General features: G+C 41.5%; 6 protein-coding genes and 1 long non-coding RNA gene across 9 annotated transcripts; 4 read left to right on the forward strand and 3 right to left on the reverse strand.

Annotated features, from left to right (window-relative positions):
* Positions 1–4: 4 nt before the first annotated feature.
* LOC104712758 (uncharacterized) lies at positions 5–2,622 on the forward strand. The gene is made up of 9 exons (XM_010472892.3): positions 5–487; positions 584–637; positions 718–759; positions 846–1,111; positions 1,202–1,349; positions 1,450–1,533; positions 1,637–1,752; positions 1,963–2,121; positions 2,205–2,622. Exons 1-9 carry the CDS (start codon positions 376–378, stop codon positions 2,442–2,444), a joined length of 1,221 nt encoding a protein of 406 aa, XP_010471194.1. The 5' UTR covers positions 5–375; the 3' UTR covers positions 2,445–2,622.
* Positions 2,623–2,784: 162 nt separating this feature from the next.
* On the reverse strand, positions 2,785–4,486 carry LOC104751025 (protein WHAT'S THIS FACTOR 9, mitochondrial-like). Its single transcript, XM_010472896.3, has one exon. It carries the CDS (start codon positions 4,360–4,362, stop codon positions 2,950–2,952), a length of 1,413 nt encoding a protein of 470 aa, XP_010471198.1. The 5' UTR covers positions 4,363–4,486; the 3' UTR covers positions 2,785–2,949.
* A 740-nt stretch (positions 4,487–5,226) lies between these two features.
* LOC147925799 (uncharacterized) lies at positions 5,227–5,790 on the forward strand. The gene is made up of 2 exons (XR_015585461.1): positions 5,227–5,421; positions 5,487–5,790. It is a non-coding gene; the product is annotated as an uncharacterized LOC147925799 (long non-coding RNA).
* A 2,473-nt stretch (positions 5,791–8,263) lies between these two features.
* LOC104751026 (protein-tyrosine-phosphatase PTP1) lies at positions 8,264–10,957 on the forward strand. Its single transcript, XM_010472897.3, has 9 exons — positions 8,264–8,669; positions 8,750–8,846; positions 8,930–9,012; positions 9,114–9,254; positions 9,836–9,970; positions 10,069–10,217; positions 10,299–10,440; positions 10,533–10,618; positions 10,734–10,957. Exons 1-8 carry the CDS (start codon positions 8,487–8,489, stop codon positions 10,614–10,616), a joined length of 1,014 nt encoding a protein of 337 aa, XP_010471199.1. The 5' UTR covers positions 8,264–8,486; the 3' UTR covers positions 10,617–10,618; positions 10,734–10,957.
* A 205-nt stretch (positions 10,958–11,162) lies between these two features.
* LOC104751027 (uncharacterized) lies at positions 11,163–12,578 on the forward strand. Of its 3 annotated transcripts, none has more exons than XM_019237430.2 (3): positions 11,164–11,301; positions 11,852–11,931; positions 12,087–12,578. In XM_019237430.2, the coding sequence occupies exon 3, from the start codon at positions 12,158–12,160 to the stop codon at positions 12,455–12,457; it is 300 nt and encodes a 99-aa protein (XP_019092975.1). In that variant the 5' UTR covers positions 11,164–11,301; positions 11,852–11,931; positions 12,087–12,157; the 3' UTR covers positions 12,458–12,578. The 3 variants fall into 3 exon arrangements, with proteins under 3 accessions (XP_087346195.1, XP_019092975.1, XP_010471202.1); XM_010472900.3 differs by having other exon boundaries at positions 11,199–11,754; XM_087490069.1 differs by lacking the exon at positions 11,852–11,931 and having other exon boundaries at positions 11,163–11,301.
* A 119-nt stretch (positions 12,579–12,697) lies between these two features.
* On the reverse strand, positions 12,698–13,055 carry LOC109129648 (EPIDERMAL PATTERNING FACTOR-like protein 7). The gene is made up of 2 exons (XM_019238165.2): positions 12,957–13,055; positions 12,698–12,864 (listed from the first exon to the last, which is right to left on the reverse strand). Exons 1-2 carry the CDS (start codon positions 13,036–13,038, stop codon positions 12,698–12,700), a joined length of 249 nt encoding a protein of 82 aa, XP_019093710.2. The 5' UTR covers positions 13,039–13,055.
* A 1,146-nt stretch (positions 13,056–14,201) lies between these two features.
* LOC104751028 (protein DETOXIFICATION 54) lies at positions 14,202–22,153 on the reverse strand. Its single transcript, XM_087490070.1, has 3 exons — positions 20,914–22,153; positions 19,961–20,086; positions 14,202–14,817 (listed from the first exon to the last, which is right to left on the reverse strand). Exons 1-3 carry the CDS (start codon positions 21,880–21,882, stop codon positions 14,377–14,379), a joined length of 1,536 nt encoding a protein of 511 aa, XP_087346196.1. The 5' UTR covers positions 21,883–22,153; the 3' UTR covers positions 14,202–14,376.
* Positions 22,154–22,514: the final 361 nt, after the last annotated feature.

The following is a 22,514-nucleotide window of genomic DNA, read 5'->3' on the forward strand; positions in this document are numbered from 1 at the left end:
AGTAGTTTTTTACCCGTAAGATTCGTTTTTATTATAATGATTCATGAAAATGTATCTAGCATTTCTTGATTTTGTGCTTAGAAGAAAAAAATTCTATAATCTATAGCATTTGTTGATTTGGTTAAAGAACAATGTGCAAAAGAAAAAAAAACAACGACCCGAGATGTATAACGACGTCGTTTAACACATCGACGTCGTTTGATAAAAGGGTTTTTGTTGGGAAAAAAAAAAAGAAGGGTTTTGTACTTTGTGTCGTCGCGTTACATCGTCGTGACACGTCACTACCCTCCAGGCTCCATCCCTGCCGTCTTCATTGATTCTTCGTGGTGGCTGTGAAAAATATCTGTAGTGAGAGAGAAGAAGAAGAAAAAGAGGATGAGTAATAATACAGATATGAATCATTCAGGAGGGGAAGAAGAAGAGGATGAAGGAGATGTTTTCCTTGGTGAATCCGATGTTCTCCGTGAATACGATGTCGACGAACAAGGTATCTTTTTTTTTTTTTAATTCTTCAATCGTGTTCTTCTTTTATTGTATTTATGTACATAAGTGTATGTGTGTGACTCTTCTATTGTCGATTCAGATCTTCCCGAGGCAGATGATAATGATGATATGGACGATGATGGTGAACAATTTGGTAAAAAAATTGTGTTTTTCCTCAATATCTCATATGATTATATATTTTTATTGGTTCTTAGTTCTTATGTATTGATGCAGATGAGAACGATGACTCTGTTCACACATTCACTGGTCACAAAGGTAACGTTTTTATTACTCTGTTACCTCTCAAAATTGTTTTGTAATTTTCATGAAACTAAGAAATTTTTTTTCTTTTTCTTTTACAGGTGAGCTTTATGCATTGACATGTAGTCCAACAGATGCTACGCTTGTTGCAACTGGAGGTGGAGATGATAAAGGCTTTCTCTGGAAAATTGGTAATGGAGATTGGGCTGCTGAGCTTCTTGGTCACAAGGACTCTGTCTCTTGTTTAGCTTTTAGCTATGATGGACAGTTACTTGCTTCTGGTGGATTAGATGGTGTTGTTCAGATCTTTGATGCTTCTTCAGGGGATTTGAAATGTGTTTTGGACGGTCCCGGTGGTGGAATCGAGGTATCAAAACTTGTGCTTGACACAGTAAGGTTTTGTATTATCGAATTCTGAGTTCAAATCTAGTACTTACTGTGTGGTTTTTTGTTTCAGTGGGTGAGATGGCATCCGAGAGGACACGTTGTGTTGGCTGGATCAGAAGATTGTTCTCTATGGATGTGGAATGCTGATAAAGGAGCTTATCTTAATATGTTTTCCGGACATAATCTAAATGTCACTTGCGGTGACTTTACCCCTGATGGTATCAAACATAAGCTTCTACCTAATAATTTGCTGTACGGATTGTTTTGTTGAGTCTACCTGTTTTCATTGTATTGTTTGCCTGTGTGTGGATACTGTAGGTAAACTAATTTGCACTGGCTCTGATGATGCAAGTTTGATTGTATGGAACCCAAAAACTTGCGAAAGCATTCATGTCGTTAAAGGCAAGCGCTCTTTTGGTTTTTACATGTTAATACTGTACAAGTGAGAGTAAATTTTACCTTTTTATGACTGGTGTGAAACGCTAACCTCTGATTTTTTTTGTAGGTCATCCGTATCATACAGAAGGGTTGACATGCTTAGATGTTAACTCGAACTCAAGTCTCGCTATTAGTGGCTCAAAAGACGGCTCAGTTCACATTGTGAATATAGTCACCGGGAAGGTTTGTACTTTAGTTTATTGCTCTTACCGATCTTTTCACACGATTGGTTTATGATATATATCATTTCAATTAGCAAGTGCTACTAAGACCTGTTATTTCTTGAAAACTTTCTATTTACACCATCTTTGATCCACCATTTTCTTGGATTAAATGGGTGCTTCTCATATCTATTTGACATATTAACTAACTTACGAGTAATCTAACCAACAGGTTGTGAGCTCTTTGACTTCTCACACGGATTCAGTTGAATGTGCGAAGTTTTCACCAAGCTCCGCAACCATCCCTTTGGCTGCAACAGGTGGAATGGACAAAAAGCTTGTAATCTGGGATCTGCAGCATTCCACTCCCAGATTCATCTGCGAACACGCGGTATGAACCTGGTAGTTTCTCTGAGATAGAATCAAAACAGAGATTGAAACTAAAACAAATCCTCTCTTTTTCGTTGACTACAGGAAGGTGTGACATCCCTGACTTGGATAGGATCCTCCAAATATTTAGCTACTGGCTGCGCCGATGGTACAGTGAGCATTTGGGACAGCTTATTAGGCAACTGCATCCATACTTACCATGGTCACCAAGATGCTGTCCAGGCCATCTCAGTCTCGACCAACACGGATTACATTGTTTCGGTCTCTGTCGACAACACTGCGCGAGTCTATGAGACATCTGAGTTCCAAAACAAAGTTGCATAGGCAAGTGAGAAGAATACTTACACATACTATCCAGACATGTGTAGCTATCTATCTGTGTTCATTGCTGTGTTCTTCTTTATTAATATGCCTTGTGCGGGAAATTTTTGTCAAAAATAACAATGTCTAAATTTGATATGTATACGGCAGTTTATTTATAAAGTGTAGTCTTTATTTGGAATTTGTTCTTCATTTTACAATCCTTCTAGTTCCAATGAGATTGAGAAGTGTTACACATTACTTTGATATTGTTAATGAATGAGATTCAGTCCTGCTAGTATCCCACACAAGTAATTCAACTACTTGATATCATGAGTCTGCCATATCACTTGGAAAAGTCAGATTGAAAGTCTAAGCATAACCGTGGAATATAACTCACTCTTAAAAAACTCTTGTTTCCCCTGAGAAGTAAGAATGAAAAGAACAAACTATAGAGTGAGATTACTACACAGGAGAATAAACAAACCAGCTGAAAATGCAGCCACCAGTAAACATGGATTTAAAGTCTTTAATACATCCGACTCCTCTTCTTCTCGGTCTTTAAGCCGATCTTGTTCCGCCTGGATTGTGGCTTATCTCTTGAACCTGAGTTCCCAAAACTCCTCCTACCTGCTCTTGGACTTGAATTTCTACGACCACGGTTCAAACTCTGGTTTTGATCCACTTCATCATCTTCGCTATCATCATCAACAAATTCTCCTTTACGATCATCCTCAACATCAGAACCAGAAATGTCATCATTCCCAGCCTTTGCATCAGTGTCACAAACTTCCCCTTCCACTTTCCCCTTGTCTTCTCTCTTGCTGCTGGAAGAAGAAACTGCCTTGTTATTTTTCTTAACCGTATTCATGAGTTTCATGTAACGGTTCCTGCTAGTCACCAGTTCATTGCTCTCTATCAACATCCCTCTCTTGTAACCATCTCTGAGAACCACAGTATGAGTCCTAAGCTTACTCGACAAGTAAAAGACACCGGGATGGTTATGTAAAACTCTCTTAAACCTTGATCTCAATCCCATAAACTCACCGAGATGCAAAATAGCATCTTTCTCAGCCTTCTTGGACACAAAAAGGTTCATGATTTCGTGCAAAACAGCAGCCGCCCACTTGTCAGACTCATCGCTAGTCGCCGACAGATGAAGAGCATTCTCATAAGGAGAGATATACGGCAGCTTCTGCCAATCATCAATCCATTTCTTCATCTTCTTATCAACCACAAAACCATTAGAAAACTTCATCGGAAAAGCAATCGCAGATCCTTTCGTGTACTCTCCTTTCCCTACCGTTCTAGCTTTCTTCTCCAACAAAGATACAGCATGGTCATTGCTCCAACAAACAAGTTCTAGCTCACCACTACATCCTCGTAACTTAGATTTGATAACTCTAAAATAATCAGGGAACTCAGGTACCATAGTTTGAACGTAATCCTGAGGCAAACCTAAATCCCATTTCAACAAATCAAGAAGCTCCAATGGAATTTTGTTAATCCTATTGATCATCAACAGTTTCAAAAGCCTATCAGCTAAACCTTGTTTGTAAGTCTCACTTCCGTAAACCAACTGTTCATCGGCGTCGAGGTTTAGAATCTCCGGCGTGAGGCTGATGTGAGGGTGAATACCAATTCCTCCGGGGAGAGACTCTTGGAAAACGGAAGGGAAGCTTCGTATGAACTCGATCGGACGGAGAGGAACTCGAAGTGAATCTTTCTGAGTGGTGATAACTGAGATCGGGACTGATTTCGCAGGCTCCGATCTGATTAGGTCTTTGAGGCTGAGAAGTGGCCTGAGATTCTTCTCTCTTTCAACCGCGTGGTCGAGACCTCTGTCTCTCACGAATTTGTAGACATCTTCCGCCGTCGTATCGGCGAAGGTTCGGTGGCCGGCTTGACGGCGACTAGAAATGGTGCGGAAAATGGATTTCATCGGCGATTTGATGGATTTTTTTAGGGTTTTGGGTGAGAAGAAAGGGTTTAAAGAGGGTTTTGGCTCATCAATGGCGTTTCCAAAGACATTGTTGTTGGAGACTGTGTTGTTCGTTCCACTCGTGTTTGTTACTCAGTAGTCTACAGTTTTTATCATTTTTATGGGCTTTCATTTGGGTTTTTTAGGCCCACTATAGTTTTATCCACTGAGGTTGCCCATTTTAAATAATTGATTAAATTATCTATATATAATTATATTTTAAAACTTTTTCAGAATTTATGATAGCTTTAGTAAAAAATATATACAAGTTTATTGGTTACTTTGCTTAAAAGCTTTGCTAAAATTATATATAAACATATATTAAAAATAGATTACTTTACATTCTGGTCATCAACTTTAATAATTAGATAGAAATAAAGGAAAAAATATTTAAAATAGATAATTTAGATTATGGTCATTAACTATAATAATTAGAAGAAAAAAAAGAAGGAAATTGTCATATAAGTAATGGGAAAAATGTCATTAAAATCACAAACTTTCAAATTATGGTCATTTTAATTACGAACTTTAGGTAAGGTCATTCAAAACATGAACTTCTGTTGACTTACCATTTTAATCACTATATTTTTGTTGACCACGACGAAAAGATCATGTCGTTAAATCCCAAAACAGAGCAATTAGGCGGCGTTAAGAGATCGTTAATCCGCTTAACGGAGGTGAAAAACGACACCGTTTGAACCAGAGCAAACCCGATAAAAATACCTCAAATAGAAAATCCAATCCCTAATTTTCTCATTTTCCCCAATCGAAAACCCTAATCCATAATTCTCTTTTTCACCAATCGATTTCTCAGTTCTTATCTCCAATCAAAAACTCTTATCTCCTTCTTATCCAACAGATATGAGTTGTAGTTCTGGGCAATCGGGTGGTGAAAATAGAGACCGCGGATGCCATGGGGTTCCCTCGAAGTGTCATTGTGGTTTAGATGTTGTTCTCTACACATCAAACACGCAAGCAAACCCATGAAGACCTTTCTTTCGCTGTCCAAACAGAAGAGATGTATGTATTAGAATTGTTTTGAATTAGTGTGTTTTCGAGTTTTGATTCAAGTTTTTGTTTTTCAGGACCATTTATTCAAATGGGTTGAAGAAGGTGTATACGAATAGGTTGTAGACTTGAAGGCTCGGATCTAAGAACTGAAGGAAGATGGAATGTTGATCAAAAGAGACAATAAGAAATGGAAGTTGATGAGCTCATTTTGCTTGGTGTGTCTTTGTTTTAGTGTCATTGCCATTGTGATCTTTATTCTTAAAACCAAAAACCAGAAATTAGTTCTTGGTTACTAGAATCTTTTGTAATGTGTTTTGTGTTTGTGGTAATGTGACTTTGTATCGAGTTTGGCAATGAAAGACTTTCTTGTTTTGGGCATTGATAAATAGAACTTGTTTTGACAACAAACCAAAAAACTTGATACAACAAAACATAACAAACCCAATTCAACAAAATAAAACAAATCTGAGACAACATAGATAGTTTCTACTCTGGTCCTAGAACAAAACAAAAAAACTAGTTGATGCAACAAAACAAATCCGAGACAACAAAACCAAAAACTAGTTGGAACACTCAAACCATGATGCAAATCTACCAAGTCCTTGCCCTTGTGATACTTGTGGTTGTGATCCTTGTGATCCTTGTGGTTGTGATCTTTATCATGGTGGTCCTTGTCTTTGTGATCTTTCTCCTTGTGATCCTTCTCCGTGTGATCCTTGTGGTTGTAATCCTTGTGGTTGTGGTCCTTGCACATGTGCTTTTGATATGTGTGCTCTTAAGACGTGTGCTCTTGATGAGTGTGAAACATGTGCTATTGATCTTTGTGGTACTTGATGTGATTGAGACTCTTGTGGTACTTGATGAGTTTGTGATCCTTGTGGTACTTGATGAGATTGAGACTCTTCTTGAGGTTGAGATACTTGTGGTACTTGATGAGCTTGTGATCCTTGTCTTTGTGGTTCCTAATTCAAGTGTGGAAGGATGTTACTGATCGCTTTAACTAAACCCTGCAAACAAAAACAAATTTAACAAAGTGTAAGTCTTGTATCAGTCAATCAAGTCTCAAAATGAAACCCACAAAAAAAAATTAAAGTCTCATACTTACCGAAATTAGAGCTAGAGGTGTCATTGTAACCATACCCAAACTTGCAGAGAGATGTCTCAAGAACCAGTTCCAGTTATCATCATTTTCTATTTCTACAACTGTCCAAGCAAGAGGGACAATCCTATTGTCCCCATCCCTTCCAACTGCAGCTAGAACATGCCCTTTTATATCCCATTTTAAAAAAGCTCCATCTATTCAAATGATAGGTCTACAAGTTTTTCTCCATGTATCCTTTTGAGCTTTAAAACAGATATACAACCGAAAAAAACTATGTTTGTTTCCAACCACTGGCCTTGGAACTATCTCAATCTCAAATTCTGAGCCAAGGTTCTTATTCAATACCTCTGCTTGCTAATCCCATATTCTTGCAAAGTGTGATTCATGACTAGCCTTTCTTGCACTCATCACCTTGGTCTTCGCCTTTGCACACTTATTTGGAGTTACTTCTAAGTTATACTCTCTCTTAATCTCAGCAGCCATCTCGTATATTGTAAGCTTCGGATTTACTTAAGCCTTTCGTCAAACAAGAAAGCTATAGAAGACCTTTTCAACATCTTTGAATACCCTAACCTAACACATATATGCTCATTCACATAAACTCTAATTTGCATCTTATGCTTCCTCTTCTCATATGAGCAATACACTCTCCAAGGACACGGAACACCATCCTCATCAACGTAGCAACACTTTGCACCAACCAAGAAAGCATTGGACCGATAGAGTTTAATATCATACCTTGTCTTCAACGAGTACATCAACACGACAAGCTTGAATTCTTCGGGAGAGTTGTATGTTTTCTCCACCGCTAGCAAAGACTCTGGATCAGACCAATCTTTAGGAGCTGCCTCATCTTTGTCTTCTTCTTTGATCTCATTTTTGTCGTCCGACGACAAAGGATCCGGTAGCTTGTCATCGTCCCATATATCATCTCCACTATCGGAATCGGAACCACCTTCCTCTGTTCTAACCATCTCTGGGAAATCATCTTCGATGTTTAAGTTAGCAACTTCTTCGAGAGCCGGTTCTTCGACATTAGCTTCGTCATTTCCACCACCAACTGCATCATCAACATCATTGCAATCCTCATCTCTATACACCGCACAGTCATCTTCACTGTCGTGCTCAACTGGAGCCTCCACTTCGTCATCTTCATCACTTCTTTTTTTACGTTTTCCACGCCGACGTGAAGCTCCACCTCTACCTCTCTTTCCTTTATCTCCAACAACAAATTCAGATACAGTCGGTTCACCACCTCCATCTCTGACATTAGAAACTGCTGGGTCTTCCGGTGGAGCTCGAACTCCATCTTCAACTCGAGGAGCCTCAATTAAACTCAGTGATTCGTCTTCTGGTGGAGCTCCAACAAACGATATCACACCTTTGTTTCTAACTTTCGGCATTTGGGATTGAGAAATCGATTGGGGAAAAATCGTGAATTAGGGATTTCGAAAGAGAAAATTAGGGATTGGAGTTTCAATTTGGGAATTTTTTTATCGGGTTTTTTTGGGTTCAAACAATGTCGTTTTGCACTTCCGTTAAGCGGATTAACGATCTTTTAATGCTGGCTAATTACTCTGTTTAGAGATTTAACGACATGTTCTTTTCGTAGTGGTCAACAAAAATATGATAATTAAAATAGTAAGTCAATGAAAATTCATGTTTTTAATGATCTTACCTAAAATTCCTCATTTTAATAACATTTTTCCGTATAAGTAATCAACAGTCAAAGATAGTGCATCAAATAAAAAAAGCAACTTAGTAATCCCACTAATTAATATTCAAAGTTTCAAACCATTTCTTTTTTTATCTGTATAGAGAGAGGAAAGAAAGAGAGAGAAAGAGCCCAAGCCAATTAGAAAACTTCAAATTGATCAGAAAAAAAAAAAGTTCCGATTCTCTCACTCCGCCTCACACGACGGGCAACTTCAGTTCGTGCCGTCGCGCTACTAGATCCCAACGTCGATCAGTCATGGCGACAGGGAAGACTCTTTCCACCGGCTCGAATCGTTTCAATTTCTCATCCGCTGATTCTCCTCCTTCGATACTCTCTCTATCTCCCGATCAGCTCAACTACTGCCGCCAAGCTCTCGGCGTTTTCCGGGAAAAAATCGAAAATCCCGACTCGATCGCTCATGAATTTGCCAATCTACAGGTTACAGATCCATCCTCTCTCTAGTCTCTTCTTTACAGTTACGTATGTATTAATAGACTCTCTACTCGAACGCAACGCAGGCTAATAGGTTGAGGCCAACGGAGATGCTGCTAAGCTGTACACTAGCTATGAACAATGTCAATATTGAGAAGAACAGATACAGAGATGTTGTTCCATGTAAATGTTCCTTTTTCCTTTTATTTGCGGATATGCCTGCTAAGTAGTGTACAGTTTTAATCGGATTGGCTTTTTGGATTTAGTTGACAATAACAGGATTGTTCTGAATCCATGTAAAGATTATAGATCGTCTGCAGAAGGATATGTGAATGCTAGCTTAATTAAGGTACACTTCTTCTTAGTCTATTTACTTGTTTGTGTGTTCTTTGTAGCTTTCTGGTTATTGATTTTTCCAAGGTATCTTCTACAATGAGTTCTGTTATGTAGACCTCAGATTCTGAGAGTATTTCTCAGTTCATAGCTACGCAAGGTCCTCTACCACACACGATGGAAGACTTCTGGGAGATGGTAATTCAGCATCATTGCCCAATCATTGTTATGCTCACTCGATTGGTTGACAATTATAAGGTACCTCTGCTTTCATTAACTTAAAGGTTGTGTGTATGAGTCTTTTTTATTTGGTGTTGTGTTGCTTGACGAAACAGGAAATGCCACTATCTTATTTGTTTGATGGCCGATGAATTCATTCTTAAATTAAGATAGTTTGTAAGGATGATAATGTTATCTTCTCCTTGATCTTTGGTCGGTGTTACTTCCCCTTGGAGGTCAATCTATGAACCTATCTGTAATGCTAGAGTGTCACCAACCCTCACTTGGTAATAGATAGATTCACGCTTGGAATTAAGTTAGGATATTCAGTGACATAGGATCTGATCATCAAGGCATCTATTACTATATTTTTTTTAGATGATAACATCCAAGGAGACGGATAGTAATATTGGTGTATTTGTTGTGAGCATTTGGTTTTGATGGTCTACTCAACCGTAGTTTCCTCTTGTTCAATCAAACATTAATTCATTATTTGTTCAGTAAGCTTTGACTGTTTCGTTTACAGTGATGACGATAGATAACTGTCTGGCTGATGTTGATTAATAAACAAACTTATCTAGTTTGTCTTTTCATGCGAACTTATCTGTCTTGTTACACAGACTGTTAAATGCGGGGACTATTTTCAAGCCGCAGATGGACCTAGAGAATTTGGCAACATATCTGTTATGACAAAGTGGATAAAGACTACTGACACTTCACTGATGTTACGGAACCTTGAGGTTAAATACAAGGAGGTAAGAATCTTGTATCAGTTTGCTTCTGTTTATTTCTCTTGGATCAAGTTCTCCTTTCAAGGCTTTAGCATGTTTCACATTATGATATTGTGTTTCAGACGGAGGATCAGCCCATGTCCGTTCTGCATATTCAGTATCCAGAGTGGCCGGATCATGGAGTTCCCAAGGATACTGTGGCTGTCCGTGAAATTCTAAAACGACTATATCAAGTACCGCCTAGTGCTGGCCCAATCATTGTGCACTGCAGGTACGATGCATGTCAATGAGTGTGTCTGTATGCAAGTGATGTTCAACGTTTCCTGAGAGAATTGTTTTTTTAATTTATCAGCGCAGGTATAGGAAGAACTGGAACATACTGTGCGATACATAACACAATCCAGAGGATTCTTGCTGGCGATATGTCTGCGTTGGATCTTGCTAAAACTGTGGCAACATTCCGCAGTCAACGCATTGGGATGGTTCAAACCATGGTAAATCTTTGGGGGTTACAAGTTTTAGCTACCATTTATTATGTCACCATATTAGTGTTCTGACGTTTTTTATCGCGCACTCTTTATCGAAGGACCAATACTTCTTTTGCTACACCGCGATTGTTGATGAATTAGAAGATCTAACTGGAGGGACGAATGCTGGAACGAGTTCCTAAAGGTACGCAATTTCAACAAGCAAATCCGAGTGAGCGCTACCTGTTATAAAATCTAATAGATCTCTCTTCTCTTGTCTATCCTTTGATCTACAACTGAATGGTCTCCTGCTTACAAAGGGGTAAAGAGGAACAAAGGGCATGTACTATGCACAACTGTATCATTTTCGTAATGTGATTCATGAAGAAACCGGAGTGGATAAAATCTTTCTAGTGTTTCCTCTAATATCAACTCTTGTTTAAGACTTTACAATTTCTGTAAATTTCCAGATGTGATAGGTTTATTTTTCTTACTTCTGTTGTGGAAATACTGATTTAAAGGAAGCAAGTGAATTTGCTGATGATGCAAGATTGTATTTAAAAGATTATGAACCGGTTTGAATTGTACAATAACCGAAGAAGAATTGAATGGTTTAGACTAAACCAAGTTTCTCAGAAATTGGAAGCGGTTAAATAAATGGCGGAACATACTAACAAGTCCGAGTCATCGTCACACGCGGGAAATCTTGCTTGATGTGGCGGCGCGTGTCGGACACGGGCTGTAAACATAGCTAAATAAACCCCCAAATCGAGGCTTTGGTTTCTGGATCCTCGTGATGATGACGATGGAGAATACCTCGAATTCGAAATTAAAGTAATCATCGTCACTTCTCCGGATACCATAATCAATTGGAGAATCACCCAAGAGGTAAGTTTTGCTTCTCCAGATCTCAACTCTTTCTCTATCTCTCTAGCGCGCAATTGGAATTGAATTCTTATCGGATCTTTCCGTGTTTCGCACAAATTTGTTCACCAATTTGATGCATTTTAGCTGAATTTGGTGTATCTAGGTTTGAATTTGTAGTTCGGACGCTGAGCCCTAGTAGTGATGAGTAAGATAGGCATAGAGCTTGTTCTAGGCTAAGCTAGAGATGGGGTTTTTTTCTGGGGTATCATAGTGTATTCGCTTGAATTCTGATTCGAAGAATTTCAATTCTCATTGGCCTCCTTTTGCTGCTGAAAATGGAGTCTTTAGACTATAAAAGCCTTTGTCTATAGATGTTGAACTCATGAGCCTGGTTATGTACACTTTTCATTGATGGTCTGGGAGCTGCCACTTCTTAGTAGCTAGTGTTCAGGGACATTCTTCGTCGGGGAGAAAGTAATGAGCTTTTTGTCTTGTCCTCTTTATCTATTAATATAGATGCTAGTAGAACATCATCCTCAATAAGATATTGTCATGGTCTTATTTGATGCAGTATCAGCCAAGAGTGCTGTTTGAAACGGGGTCAGATTTTGCTTAGATTTCGTGAGTAAAGGAATTGACTTTTGGTGAATGGTTAGCTTTAGTTCTTGTTCTTTTTATTTCACAATGAAGGGTCCTTTTTTTAAGTAACCTGTTCAACAGAAATGTGAGAGATCACTCGCAGCAGACTTTTATCTTATGTTCCATTCCTATGTTTCTGTAACCTTTGGATTTATGTCTAAACGCAGGAATTTTAAAGAGCAATTGTGTTTGTGAGTCAAACCCCGTATAGGAGATACTTACCGAGGCAGGTAAAAAAATGAGTTTTGCGTGCCTCGTGTGCCATAGTGTAGAGAGCCCATCCCACTCATTTAGAAGCTACTCTGTTTCTAGCTCAGACAACGAGGGTAGATGCTCTGTGATTGCGAGCTGCCTCACAAGGAACTCACTTGTTCAAGCTGCTAGATCAAACACTTTCCCTGCATCATCCTCGAAGGTAACCCCACAACCCAATTTCCAAGCTGGTGAAGGAGCCTCACCACGCTTAGTACGAAGCCGTGCAGTGAGAAGAGACCTTGTCAGAGACTGGAACTTCAACGAAATCGAGACAGAGCTTTAAATTCAGACCTGACTCTTCTCTTAGGAATAGTATATTAGTTTGTTCATCAACTAAGCTTTTTTTGTTTTTGTATTGGGTTTGCAAACCAATAATATAATATTTTCCCTGGCCGTTTATTCAATTTTGGTATTACAAATCAACCACACGCTAAGGTGACAGTCAATAAACTTTGGAAACAAGAGATCGATCATTGAAAACGTAATGAGGGAAAAAAGTGGTCACGTGAGGTGAGGAAGGCTTTTAGGTGAGGGAAGGCACGTGATAGTATTTGCCTTTGCACAAGCACTTGTAGACGAGAGGGCAAGCCTCGGAGGCTGAGCACTTGGAAATGATCACAACGAGCTTGCATGGTTTACATGGACCACATGCGTTCGAACAATCAGGTATGCTTGATCCGCTCGCCACATCTACAACAAATAAAAGAACCAACCAAGATAATATAATAAGTTCATTGTCTCTAAACATGAATCATGTAATAAATAGCCAAAATAATACTCACAGTTGAAGAGATCCCGTTGGAAACTATAACTACTAACACAGAGATGGAGAAGAAGAATCGCGAATAAAGATAACGATTTCATTCCGAACAAAATTTGAAGGTCTTTAGTTTATAGTTCAAGTTGTCGTATGTAGAAAGTGTTTTTGAAAGGAAGAAAAATGTGATTAAGAGGTGAATCATGAATTAAGATAAGATATATAGAGAGTGAGAGTAAATTAAGATGTGTTGGATTCACATGATCCCTCTCTTTCTTTTCAAAGGCTTTCACATTCTTTGATCCTCTCTCATTAATTTTTGAATCTTCTTACTGTTTGGTTTTAATTTCTTTGGCATATACTGATAACTTGATAAGCACAAGAATGTGCAAAAATATAAACTCTATCGAAAGGTACATTTAAAATACGGAGTAACAAAATCTCAGATGTCTCGTCATCATCAAGAAGTCCTACATGCCATCAAGCGTGTCCCTTTGAGACATTGCTTTTAATGAAGTCCCCACTCTTGTTACTCTCTCATTTACTCCATTCCTTTCATCAACATTTTGCATTTTTTTTTCAATAGAAAAACCAAAAAACATTTTGCATTCCCAATATTTTATATATCTCACTTATTTTTGTGGGTGTCTGATACCATCAAAGTAAGAATCATCCCAATTCTTCAATTTTCGACTTTTCTTTGTCACTTGGTTTACTACAAGAATTGGATATGTAAACAGGATGATAAGGTATGAATCGGATTGGTGTGACACGATTCTTCTAATTCCATAGTTCAAGACTTGAAGTGCCCGACAAAAGAAAAGAGTCCTTTGTATGGGATACTTTTAGCAATGGCATGTCCCAAAGTTTTTAGGGAAACAAAACACCTGTGCATGTGTAGGGTTTTGTATCATTGCAATTTAGAAAAGTACAATAAATGTATTTGTACCCATTCCTCATCATCGTTTTCTGGCCTAACCATAAAACACTATTTACACACAAATACAATTTTCAAAGACAAAAAGTTCAATAAAATATATTTGAAATACTGGTTATAGAAAACAATCACACGTAAAGAGGGAATAAAGGAGTGTATAGGGGCCATAGGCATGCGTTTAATGGTGTTTCGCTTAATATGGACAAAAAAGTTTCTTGCAAGCTTTTACTATATTCCCTTTTTTCACCATTTCTAGCAAAAAAGCCTTGTCTGATATTTGTTTTTTTGTATGTTTAACAAATTATTAATTTTACTTTCAACTTCTAATAATGATTTAGCTTCCAAGATTTCAATTAGAAAACTCACTAAAAAACAACCGAAACGGACAGAAACAAAACATTAAAATCAAACGAGTCAACCACTCATCATCACTAATGAAAAAAACCAAAATACCACCCCCACAGAACAAGTTTCTGAATTTTGACCCCACAGTTAATCTCCAAATGTATTACAAAACACTACCCAACTTCTCATCATTCCCATTACGATCATCCAACAACAACAACGACGACTCTTCATCATTCCCAACTTTCCCCATCTCCAAACTCGTTAGACTCATTGCTTTCACCGCTTCCCCTTCCCAATCCGTCCTCGCCAAAACTGCATACAGTATCGAAACCGCGCAAGCCGCTTGAGCCGAAAGCAACCCAAACCACAATCCACTAAACCCAATTTTCAACCAAAATGCTAGTCCAACAGCCACAGGCGTCCCCACAAAATAAAACGACCCTAGATTAACGTGTGCCCCAACCGCAGGACGACCTGTCCCTCTAAGAATCCCGCAACCTGTGGTTTGCGGGCAGTTCCCTAGCTCGCATAGCCCCACAATTGGCATCACAGAAGGACCAACACCTTGAGTGGCTCGTAGCCAGTGAATAGCCCAGCCCAACTGATGTGACCCCGGACTACGGACGTGGTTCACGGACGTACAGACGGAGGATACAGCGGAGCGGACCGGAGAAGCGGTTCGGTTAGGGACGAGAATGGACGCGAATGGACGCGGAACAGCGGACGTACGGACGGATGGTCGGACGCGGCGGATAAATGGACGTACGGACGAGTGAGCGGATGGAACGCGGATGGACTAGAGCGTCACAAGGAGATACTCGACTCGTTCGGCTCTAGTTAGGAAACGGATGGAAACGGATGCTGCGTACGGACGTACGGACGGATGGTCGGACGCGGCGGATAAACGGACGTACGGACGCGTCGGATGGACGAGTGAGCGGATGGAGCGCGGATGGGAACAGACGCTGCGTACGGATGGACGCCGCGGATGGAGCGATGTACGGAAGGAAACGGGACCAAGGAACGACAAGAACGGACGGAGAGAGATTCGCGAGGAGATGCTCGACTCGTTTGTCTCTCGGATAGATGGGGATGAATGGACGGTGGATTGAGTCGACGACACACGGGAGATGGCTCGGCCCGTGATACGGTCGGACTAGAAGGTCATGAACCCGGTTCTTGAACCTTCTAGGGTTTCTCTAGAGCCAAGTCCCGGACTTGAGCGGGAGAGAGGAATGAACAAAGATCCAATCTTTGGGCCAATAATTTCTATATTCCAGTCTTTCTTTTTTTTTTTTTTTTTTTTTTTTTTTTTTACAATGAGGGTTTAGGCCTTTATATAGGCAAGCTTCCATAAGGGGACACTAAAACCCTAGACGCGCGGCCATGATCTGAACCATACACTTGGCCATAAAGTAAAAGCAAAAGCAAAAAGGGAACAAAGACCATCCAACGGTCATAAGAGAGTTCAAAGAAAATAAAGGAAAGGAAGGAAGGAGATAGGGTTGCCACGTCATTGGTGGGACGTGGCTGATAGGATCTTCACTTCCTTGGCCCATAATCTTGTTAATGAAAGTTTCCAAGTCATGAGCCAAGCGGGAACGAAGTGGAGATGCACTAGAGCTCGCTGCCTCGTTAAAACCCCTTCGGTAAACCCATTGGGACAAACCCGAAGTAGGAAAAAGAGTACAGCTCCTTCTAATAACTTAGGGGTGTCTTCACGCTAGCGTGATGGTGAAGACACACAAATCAAGCTTCCCAAAGCTGGTCACACCCAAGGCTCTTCATTGGTGATGCTAGCCATGAGCCATTGGTGTAAGGTTGGAGCTTGGCCTTGTATTGCTCATTAGATGACGTTGTCTTGCTCCTCCTAGATGATCCTTGGGGACTGGTTGATGCCGCGTTGATGTTCTGGACCGACTTTTATGCTCCTACGCGAGCTGCTAGACGATGGTACCAATGTACCGGTTCTCACCGCGGTACGGTCATGACCCGGGTTCCATCATTCCCTCCCTCTTGAAAAGGTTTTGACCTCAAAACTCTGTCCAAAACCTGGATCAAAAAGGAAACCAAATCAGCAGCATCAAAAGTTCAACCAAGGTCTAATTTTACCGGGATCAAAAGGAAAAAGTAAGGCCTTAAGAGAAAAGGATAAGACTTCCCCGGTAAGGCCAGCAGTATTGGTCGCTCCTATCCCATCATGAACCTTGGTTGCTTGTGGGGACTCTCCTGGATGCCACACAAAGGTTTGGTCCGCACAGAAGTGGCAAAGATGATTGGCCGTAGGTCCTTGTGCGGTGACGGCCTCGGCGCTCTGGATGGAGAAGGGTGGCACGGTATTGGCAACTCCCAGCTGGAGCATACTACCTGAAGTAGTCATGAACATTACCGAGTGCAAAAATCCATCAATGGCCATCTTTGGTGACTCCTTTAGCTTGAAACTCCCCATTGCCGAGTGAGCACCGGATAGGGAACTGATCACACGGTCAGAATCTTCTTTGGCGTCGCCTAGTGGTTCGTTACACGTCCTGGATGAAGATTCACGTACCATGGCCTGCTCCGAGCATGGCAGTCGAAGGTCGGCTTGGTCTCGATCAGGAGCGGTAAGGAGTCGACCACTGTTCGCTTGATTGCCTGGGCTTGTACCACCGAGTATATGCGCTTGGTGATCCGGCGGCTCGGCTGGCTTCTCTATGATTCCTCCTGGGCCGTTGACATCTTCTTTATTGTCCGGTTCATGGTCCGGTTGCGTCCTTGTCATTTCCGGCCTGGGTATGATCTGGGGACGGACTTCTCCTTGGGCTGGTTCCTCGTACCGTGTGGGCAGCTCACGGCATTGGACGGTCGGATCATGTCGTCTCCGATGTGTCTCATCACGGTCCGGATTAGAACTTGGTCGCGGATTTGGCGTTGGTGGAGACACAAGGGCCGAGTGTTGGTTCCGCGATGATTCTCCATGGGTGTAAGATGTCTCTACTTGGCCCAACATTTCTCCAAGGTATTGGAGTTGAGATTGGATAGAGATCAACTCGTCCATGAAACTTGTTGCTCCGGGAGAATACACCAGCGTCCTTGGGGCTTGTTCCCTTGACTTAGCCCAAGGTCCAACAATGCTTGGCTTGGTTTTAGCTCGGCCGCGACTGGACTTGTTGGCCGGTGATGCGCGGGATGACCAGCTCGGAAGATCTTGTGTTCGCGTACGGTACGCCCTTGACTTGCTGGATGATCCGCACGGTGACCAGGTCGGAACTTTGCGGGTACGTCTCGGGTACTCCTTCTGCAGCTCTCGGTGATACCGCGGTGGCGCATAGTAAGGACCCAAACATTCGCCTTCGGAGTCTTCGTCACCTTTTGGCCATGACTCGCGATAAGGTATGGCTTGTGTAGCGGATGGCCAATGGTGGTCCTGTGTTCCATGCCCTTCATCATAGTCCCTTTCGTACCATGGTTCGTCCTCAGAAGTCTCTGGTTCCGGATTTGTACCACGGTGTTTGTCGTACCATGACTCGCCTTCGGTGGCCTCTTGTTCCGGGTTAGTACCATGGTGTTCATCGTACCATGGTTCGTCCTCGGTAGCCTCCAGTTCCGGTTCACTACCATGGTGTTCTTGGTACCATGGTTCATCATCGGAATAACGATCTTCGTGCTCCATACTTGATCAATGTCGAATCAAGCATTGGCTATCGATCGCAGACTTGGAACTACGTACGATCAACGATACGGACGGCCAATGGTGGTCGGACGGCGGTACGGACAAATGGTACGGACGACTGGTAGGGGCGGTGGTCGCGGTACGGACGGCGGTCGCGGTACGGACGGCGGTTGCGGTACGGACGGCGGTTGCGGTACGGACGGCGGTCGTGGTACGGACGGTGGTTGCGGTACGGACGGCGGTCGCGGTACGGGCGATGGTCGCGGTATGGACGATCTGTGACGCGTGGCCGTTCGAGGAGACCCTACACAAAGATGAACGCGTGGATTCTCTGTTTGTTGGGATCGACACAAATAGACAGACCTTGGACAGCTAATGATAGAAAAAGGTAAAGCAAAAGCAAAAGCAAAAGCACAACAAGACAATCTAAGTTCAAAACAAAAGAAGGACCACACGCGCTGGGACTCTAGACGCTACACGTGGTTTTTAGGCCACCACTAACAAAGACCAAACAAAAGAACACAACTTTATGGATCTAGACTACCCAAACGAAGAACAGCTCAAGAACACTAAACACCTAGCAAGAACAAACTCTATACAAACGGACTAGACTCTAAACAAGACTCAACTTGACCGTACAAGGACGTAAAGGAAGGAAAGATACGACCTTGTGAGGAACTTGGCTCTGATACCAAACTGATGTGACCCCGGACTACGGACGTGGTTCACGGACGTACGGACGGAGGATACAGCGGAGCGGACCGGAGAAGCGGTTCGGTTAGGGACGAGAATGGACGCGAATGGACGCGGAACAGCGGACGTACGGACGGATGGTCGGACGCGGCGGATAAATGGACGTACGGACGAGTGAGCGGATGGAACGCGGATGGACTAGAGCGTCACAAGGAGATACTCGACTCGTTCGGCTCTAGTTAGGAAACGGATGGAAACGGATGCTGCGTACGGACGTACGGACGGATGGTCGGACGCGGCGGATAAACGGACGTACGGACGCGTCGGATGGACGAGTGAGCGGATGGAGCGCGGATGGGAACAGACGCTGCGTACGGATGGACGCCGCGGATGGAGCGATGTACGGAAGGAAACGGGACCAAGGAACGACAAGAACGGACGGAGAGAGATTCGCGAGGAGATGCTCGACTCGTTTGTCTCTCGGATAGATGGGGATGAATGGACGGTGGATTGAGTCGACGACACACGGGAGATGGCTCGGCCCGTGATACGGTCGGACTAGAAGGTCATGAACCCGGTTCTTGAACCTTCTAGGGTTTCTCTAGAGCCAAGTCCCGGACTTGAGCGGGAGAGAGGAATGAACAAAGATCCAATCTTTGGGCCAATAATTTCTATATTCCAGTCTTTCTTTTTTTTTTTTTTTTTTTTTTTTTTTTTTTTTTTACAATGAGGGTTTAGGCCTTTATATAGGCAAGCTTCCATAAGGGGACACTAAAACCCTAGACGCGCGGCCATGATCTGAACCATACACTTGGCCATAAAGTAAAAGCAAAAGCAAAAAGGGAACAAAGACCATCCAACGGTCATAAGAGAGTTCAAAGAAAATAAAGGAAAGGAAGGAAGGAGATAGGGTTGCCACGTCATTGGTGGGACGTGGCTGATAGGATCTTCACTTCCTTGGCCCATAATCTTGTTAATGAAAGTTTCCAAGTCATGAGCCAAGCGGGAACGAAGTGGAGATGCACTAGAGCTCGCTGCCTCGTTAAAACCCCTTCGGTAAACCCATTGGGACAAACCCGAAGTAGGAAAAAGAGTACAGCTCCTTCTAATAACTTAGGGGTGTCTTCACGCTAGCGTGATGGTGAAGACACACAAATCAAGCTTCCCAAAGCTGGTCACACCCAAGGCTCTTCATTGGTGATGCTAGCCATGAGCCATTGGTGTAAGGTTGGAGCTTGGCCTTGTATTGCTCATTAGATGACGTTGTCTTGCTCCTCCTAGATGATCCTTGGGGACTGGTTGATGCCGCGTTGATGTTCTGGACCGACTTTTATGCTCCTACGCGAGCTGCTAGACGATGGTACCAATGTACCGGTTCTCACCGCGGTACGGTCATGACCCGGGTTCCATCAAGTACCACGGTCCAAACAACATTCAATGCTCCTATTACAAATGCACAAGCTAGAGCCACGTTCGCTGCTAGCCTTGCCTTATACGGTCTACCTGCACCTAGCTCATTCCCAACCTGACAAAATTAATGAAACCAAATCTTTAAAGAAAGTTAAAGAAGCCTAACTTCTGTCACATGTGAAGGAAACAGAAAAGAACAAGTGGTTTCTATGAGGTTGAAGAGTGGTCATGAGATTGGCAATAATAATACAAGACCACACTTGACTACTCTCTTTTCAACCACTTTTTTTTATATTTTTTAGGTATGTTAACGTCCAATCACATACCACGAGGTGACCTATTAATGGAAGTTGATGTAATATTTTTTCATCACATTCCACGTTTTTTATCCACTTAATTTTTCTTTTTTTGTGAAAAAAAAACTTTAAGAAGTTACCCAAAACAAAACAAAAAACAGCTAGAAAACAGAGAGCCTTCCTTCTAAGAACTTTACTAGGAAACAAATATGTAGCTTTCTAAACCATTAATAAGGTCCTTGGAAATCAAAAAAAAAAAAAACAGAAAAGTTTATGCATCCCTATTACAATCAAAATCAAATCTATCTTCCAAAACTTTTTCTTGTCTCACTAATAAAATGATTTCTTATTTCCAACTTCCAAGACTTTTGTACTTTTCTCTTTAATCAAAGCTACCACAATTTTATAATTTTTTTTAAAAAAACGAATAAAATTGTTATTGCTTCAAACGTTTCATCTTATACTATTTGAAAACCAATTTGCAAACTCATATCAATTATATACTCTCTACTTGGTCAATATGGACCACTTAATCAACATAGTCAATCATTATTTTGACTCAACTCTTGACCACTTAATCAACTTAGTCAATAGTTTATTTGACTCTAATTTTGACTATAAAAAAAAAAAGAGTAAAGACGCGTACCCGAGCAGAGACACAACCAGCTAAAGCCATAGGAACGGTATACATAAGACTCGTAGTCTGAATCAAGATCCCAGTCGCAGCCACCGCAAGCTTAGGATTATCCAAGTAACCACCAAGCACAGTGACAATCTCATACCACCACCACTCCAAACATATCCCCAAACAACTTGGAACCGCCACTCTCATCAATGGTCCCAACCCTCCAACCAACTCCATCACAGATGAAGACTGAGCCACCGCCGTAATAGAGCCACCACCCTCATTCACTCTTTTATGCAACTTTCCACTCATCCAAACATATCCAACCAAAAGACCAACCATAATCAAATTCGTCACAACGGACGCAATCGCCACACCAGGAACACCCCATAGCTTCACCATCACTAGCCAATAGTTCAAAGGAACATGGAACGCCACAGCTGCTAACGTGCACCACATCATCGGTTTTGTCACACGTTGCGACCTTAAGTAAACCCGTAACGGCTGAAGTAGAGTATTGGTCAAAAGGTCAGGGAGAGCGTAGAGACAGTACTCAGCAGCTGTAGCGGTTATCTCAGGGTCTTGACCCATAAAGAGCATGATGGGTCCGAGGTTGATCCAGAGGAGGCTAATGGGCACAGAGGCGACTAAGAGAATCACGACCATACGGTGAAGAGAGAGCGTGAGGAGATCCCAGTTTTTGCTTCCGTAGGCTTGGCTACACACTGGCTCGAGACCCGAGGCGAGTCCTACGAGGACAGAGTATCCTGTGATGTTGGTGAACCCGATTGAGAGAGCTCCTCCGGCTAGCTCGAGACTACCGAGCCGTCCGAGGAAAAGAACAGACACGACGGCGCGTACGTAGACTAGACAGTTCATAGCTGTGATTGGTAAAACCATAGCCCAGAGCTCTTTTAGTTCGTCTATGACTTGAGGAAGAGTTGGGTGTTTATGGGAAGTGAAATCATCTGATTCGGTTTTGTCGGCCATTGGAAAGTGTTTCCTTTTTTTTTTTCGATTTTTAGGAGATTTGATCAAACAGTAGTGAAACTGAGGATGAGAGAGGAAGCCATGGAAAGCTAATGGGCACAGAGGTAGACAAAAAAAAATGTTCAAAATGCAGAAAATAAAATCTGTTCGTCTGTGTCCTGAAAATGAAAGGAGCAAAAGCTGCAATAAATAGAGAAAAAGAGTTATAAATAAATAATAGATATGTGTTTAACTATTTTTCACAGAAGCTGCAATAATACTAGTATTATTTTTCAAAGTTTTCTATGTGTTTAACTATTTTATATAGGACTATATATTTTAAATACAAAAAATTTAATAGATATGGTCCATTTGTTGGTATAGCGGGGGTAAAACAAAACAGTTTTATATCACCATTGATCACAACAACAAAATAAAAAAAAGATAAGAATGATTATCTAATAAAGCGGCGAGAAACCACGAAAAATATTTATAACAGTTTAATATTTTTTGGATTTTAAAAATATATATTTTAGTTTCTTATTTCTTCATTTTTAAAAATATTTGTCATCAAAATTATAGTTAATGAATCAAGTCGTTATAATGTTATAATTACCGCTAGAATAAATTATTACAACGCCATATTTTATGCC

The sequence above is a fragment of the Camelina sativa genome, chromosome 16 (genome assembly GCF_030686135.1).
Source record: "Camelina sativa cultivar CO46 ecotype springtype chromosome 16, ASM3068613v1".
Taxonomy (NCBI): domain Eukaryota; kingdom Viridiplantae; phylum Streptophyta; class Magnoliopsida; order Brassicales; family Brassicaceae; genus Camelina; species Camelina sativa.